The following is a 4,538-nucleotide window of genomic DNA, read 5'->3' on the forward strand; positions in this document are numbered from 1 at the left end:
TAGCAACCTATCAAAATCTTTTGAATGGGCTTCAAATAAGCACAAATAGGAGATCGGCGATGTCAAAACGTAGTTTAGCCATCTTGGCTTGGAATAGAACTTGCCAAACACTCTCCCATTTGTTTTGCCCTTGGCACTTCGCTTCTTACAATGCTTCAAACCAACAAGCACATGATTCTTGTCAACACAATGTATGAAGTATTGCCCATATTCACCCGGAGGCTTCCACTCTCCACCATCTCTTTCAAATTCTATGATGATAGAGCATTGATTCATCAATCCTTCAATAGTAGAAGGAGAGTTCACATTTCTTTGATGAGGGGATAGTTGAAGGATAAGATGTGGAGGAGTCAACTTCTCACCATTGAGGTCATTCATGTTTTCATTTTCTTTACTTTCTTCTTGACCCTCCTTAGAACTTGAACCATTTCCAAAGAAAAGAGCTTCAATTTATTCCAAACTATGATCAAAGATGCCAACATCATAGTTTTCCTTTTGGCCCCTCAATTCTCCAAAGATAACAAGTTCAAATTCATCGACCTCTTCTTTCCAAGTTTTACCTTCACTCCCATAAGTGTCAAGGGAACACACTTCCTCTACATGGGTCATAGAGGAAAATTGTGGTGGGGGGTATTCCTTATCATCATCATAGGTATCCCAAATTGGAGAAGCAAGGCTAGTGTGTGAGCTAGATACATTAGACAATTTAGATAAAGTACTTATCTCATAATTGGCTTTCAACTCACATTCATCATTGCTCCCCCCCCCCCCCTCCCCAACTTCATCATGCTTCAATTCATCATCCATTCTTGGTCCATAATCAATCAAGCACTCCCCTTCCTCAAAAGTTGCATCTTCATATTCACATCCATCATGAGTGTTTGTAAAGTGGGGTACAAGTTGGAGTATGGGATGTTCAATGCTTATGAATTTAGGATGTGGTGGGGGATTCACAAGAGTAGCTTCATAATGCCATCCAAATTCTTATTCACCCTCATTATCATCCCCTTCTTCTTCATTGAGCATTTGGGTGGCTTCCATTTGGGCAATTGGATTTGCCAACTTCTCACCATTTTTTTTTTTTTAGTGAAATGTAAGAATTCCATTAATAACCGTAACAAAAGTTACAACACCGTTTTTTTGGTTACATAACAGTTTCAATTCCTAAAAGGAATCTACAAATGCAATTTGACACTACTTAGCCACATAACATCTCGACTTACTAAATTAGGCTGAAGCCGTGAACTAACTCTCATTTTTAGTAACTTCATTATCTGTGACACAACTAGATTAGGCCTAAGGATGCAGCCTGCAACCCTAGCCTGATTACATTGGATCCAAATGTGGTATTGAGCTGCAAGAACAGCACACAGGAGGACCCCTTTCTTCAGTTTGGAATGCTGCCCAGAACCTATCAGATATATCAAGTCAGTTGCAGGAAGAGCAACATCCAACAGAGTACCAAGCTCAGCATAAATCTTTCTTGCATATTCACATGTCTGAAACAAGTGAATATGATTTTCAATCCCCTTACCACAGAGTAAACAGTCAGCATCAGCAGCTATGCCTAGGGACAGCAGCCTCTCCTTGAGCAGAAGAGCCTCTCTAGCCACAAGCCAAGCAATAAATTGATGTTTAGGGATACACCAAGGATTCCAGACCTATTTATGCCATGATACAGTCTGGAATTTATGTCTGAGAAGCTCATAACCACTTTGAATTGTGTAGCCTTTAGTATCTAACACCCATTGCCCATTGGAATAACCAGCAGCCAGTTTATCCTTGATCCTACAAACTGACTTCCAACCCCAACTGATATCAGTCCCAGGTTGATAATCATCCCAGTTTTGGCCCTTTAAATAAATTTGGTTAACCCACTTCACCCAAAGTCTATCTGGATTGAAATAAACCCACCATACTAACTTGCCCACGGCTGCAATGTTCCAGATATGACTATCTCTAAGACCCAGTCCCCCCTCAGACTTGGGGGAGCAGACTTTCTCCCAACTCACTCTTGGGCATCTGATAAAGTCAGGCCCTCCATCCCAAAGATAATTTCTACAAATGGAATTGACTTTGTTGAGCACACCCTTAGGTATAACAAAGATATTCACCAAGTAATTGTAAAGAGCAGTAAGAACAGAGGACACTAACACCAATCTCCCAGAGTATGACAATTTTTTTGAACCAAAACTTCTTATACGAGTGATTAGTTTCTCCACCAAAATACTACAGTCCAACTTAGACATTCTACCACAGGTAATGGGAACTCCCAGATACCTGAATGGCAGGGAGCCTTCATGGACCCCAGAAATTTGCAGAATCTCATGCTTAATATCAGTAGGAACCCCATTAAAAAAAGCATTAGTCTTGGTAGGATTCATCTGAAGACCAGAGGCATGAGAAAAGGTGGAAAAGGATCTCAAAATAACCATAATAGACTTCACATCTCCTTTGCAGAATAGTAAAAGATCATCAGCAAACATCAGGTGGGACAATCTCAAGGGACTACAAAGAGGATGGAATTTGAAAGGGAAAGTAGCAGTGGTATAGGCTAATATCCTACTCAAATACTCCATAGCTATAGTGAAAAGAAGGGGAGATAGGGGATCTCCCTGCCTCAGCCCCTGAGCCCCCTTGAAATGTCCAAAAGACTCGCCATTAAGAACAAGAGAGTATGAAGCAGTTCTTGGTCATTCCATGATTAGATGAATAAAGAAAGGAGGGAAATTCAAATAGTTGAGCATTTGTTCCAAGAAATCCCAATTAACAGAGTCATAGGCTTTTTTTAGGTCAACTTTGAGCATGAATCTAGGTGACACAGACTTCCTCTTATAACATCTAATCACATCCTGACAAATTAGGATATTCTCCACAATACTACGACCTTTAATAAACCCACCCTGGCTATCACTAATAATATGGGGAAGAATTTGAGCTAGCCTGTTGCACAACAGTTTTGAGATACACTTATAAACAACATTGCAACAAGAAATGGGTCTGAATTGTGTGACATTTTTGGGCAGATCACATTTAGGGATTAAGGTAACCAAGGTATGATTGATTTGTTTTAAAAGTTGACCATTGTGGAAGAAATCATGAATAGCCTCACACACAGAAGGACCCACAATGTCCCAGGAATCCCTAAAAAACCCACTGGAATACCCATCAGGCCCAGGAGCCTTATGGGGGGAATAGAAAATAATACCTGTTTTATCTCATCATTTGTGATGGGAGAAAACAGGATAGCACGATGCTCCTCAGAAAAAATATTACCCAGCTGAACCACATGTTGAGAGACCTTTGTAATAGATGAACTGGTGCCAAGCAAATCAGTGTAGAAATCAATAAAAGCATTCTGAATATGACTGATATCTTCACACAGCATACCCTTATTATCCTCAATTTTCATAATTTTACTCCTCACTTGCCTTGTTTTGATCACACTGTGGAAGTATCTGTTGTTGCTGTCCCCTTTATCCACCCATGTGACTTTGGATTTCTGCACTAAGAAGGTATAGCAAGCATCCTCCAGAAATCTCACACTGCTAGCAGCTTCAATTTCCATATGAATAAGATCAGGGTTGTTGGGATCAATCCTTAACTTCTCCTGAATGGATTCAAGATACATCCTAGCTCTGGCAGCATTGTTCTCAATATCATCAAAGTCATGCCTATTGAGACTCTTTAGTGGCCCTTTAAGATTTTTCAGCTTACGAGTTAACTGGTACATTTTGGTCCCAGGCCAATATTTACTCCAATGCTCTTGGACACAAGACTTGAAGTCAACAGATTGACTCCACATGTTGAGATATTTGAAGCTTCTCCTCTTCTTAGGTCCATCACATTGTTCTTGCACCACACTTGGTGTATGATCAAATGTGCCCTCACAATAAAAGTGAGCATAGGCAAGGGGATTTGCAGTGAGCCACATTGGATTCACTAAAACTCTGTCAAGACGGCTATACACTCTGGTGGAAGGATCTTGCTTGTTGCACCAAGTATAAAGAGATCCAGAAGCTGGACAATCCATCACTTCAGACTCATCAATACAGTGTTTAAAATCATCTATTTCTTCCTATGTGCTGTGACCACCCAGTCTTTCATTGGGACTAAGAACAGTGTTGAAATCTCCACAAATAACCCAAGGTCCCTGAGTCTGAATTTTAATTTGAGAAAGCTTTACCCACAACTCTTTCCTTTCTTGAGTTCCATTGTAAGCATAAACCACAGTAAGAGTAAACTGAGACTTAGACTCCACATCCGTGGCTACTAAATGATAAAATTGAGCATCATAAAGAAGAATTTGAACATTAAACATAGCAGGATTCCAAATAATCCACACCCTACCCCCATGATGAAGGTGAGTGTTAGTAGTGACACACCAAGAGTTGCAGAAGTTGTTTTTAACAGCATTTAGAGACAAAGGCTTGACCTTTGCTCAAGGAGGCCAAACAGTCCTATCTGGTGGTGATGAAGAAAACTTTTAATGCTATTTTGTTTAGATGGACTGTTCAACCCCCTCACATTCCAGAACC

The 4,538-nt window shown here is 40.3% G+C and overlaps 1 protein-coding gene across 1 annotated transcript; it reads right to left on the minus strand.

Moving 5' to 3' along the window:
* Positions 1–1,175: 1,175 nt before the first annotated feature.
* On the minus strand, positions 1,176–4,033 carry LOC141590338 (uncharacterized). Its single transcript, XM_074410935.1, has 3 exons — positions 3,209–4,033; positions 1,746–2,636; positions 1,176–1,661 (listed from the first exon to the last, which is right to left on the minus strand). The coding sequence occupies exons 1-3, from the start codon at positions 4,031–4,033 to the stop codon at positions 1,176–1,178; spliced, it is 2,202 nt and encodes a 733-aa protein (XP_074267036.1).
* Between the last annotated feature and the right edge of the window lie 505 nt (positions 4,034–4,538).

Source organism: Silene latifolia, chromosome 7, assembly GCF_048544455.1.
Source record: "Silene latifolia isolate original U9 population chromosome 7, ASM4854445v1, whole genome shotgun sequence".
In the NCBI taxonomy this organism is placed as follows: domain Eukaryota; kingdom Viridiplantae; phylum Streptophyta; class Magnoliopsida; order Caryophyllales; family Caryophyllaceae; genus Silene; species Silene latifolia.

Bases quoted from the DNA above. Each gene is read 5' to 3' on its own strand.
- LOC141590338 (XM_074410935.1), bottom strand. From the start codon at position 4,033: ATGGATTGTCCAGCTTCTGGATCTCTTTATACTTGGTGCAACAAGCAA. The intron at 2,637-3,208 runs GTATTATTTTCT...GGACATTTCAAG, and splicing joins CAAATGATGAGATAAAACAG to GGGGCTCAGGGGCTGAGGCA. The intron at 1,662-1,745 runs GTGTTAGATACT...TGGCATAAATAG, and splicing joins GTTATTCCAATGGGCAATGG to GTCTGGAATCCTTGGTGTAT.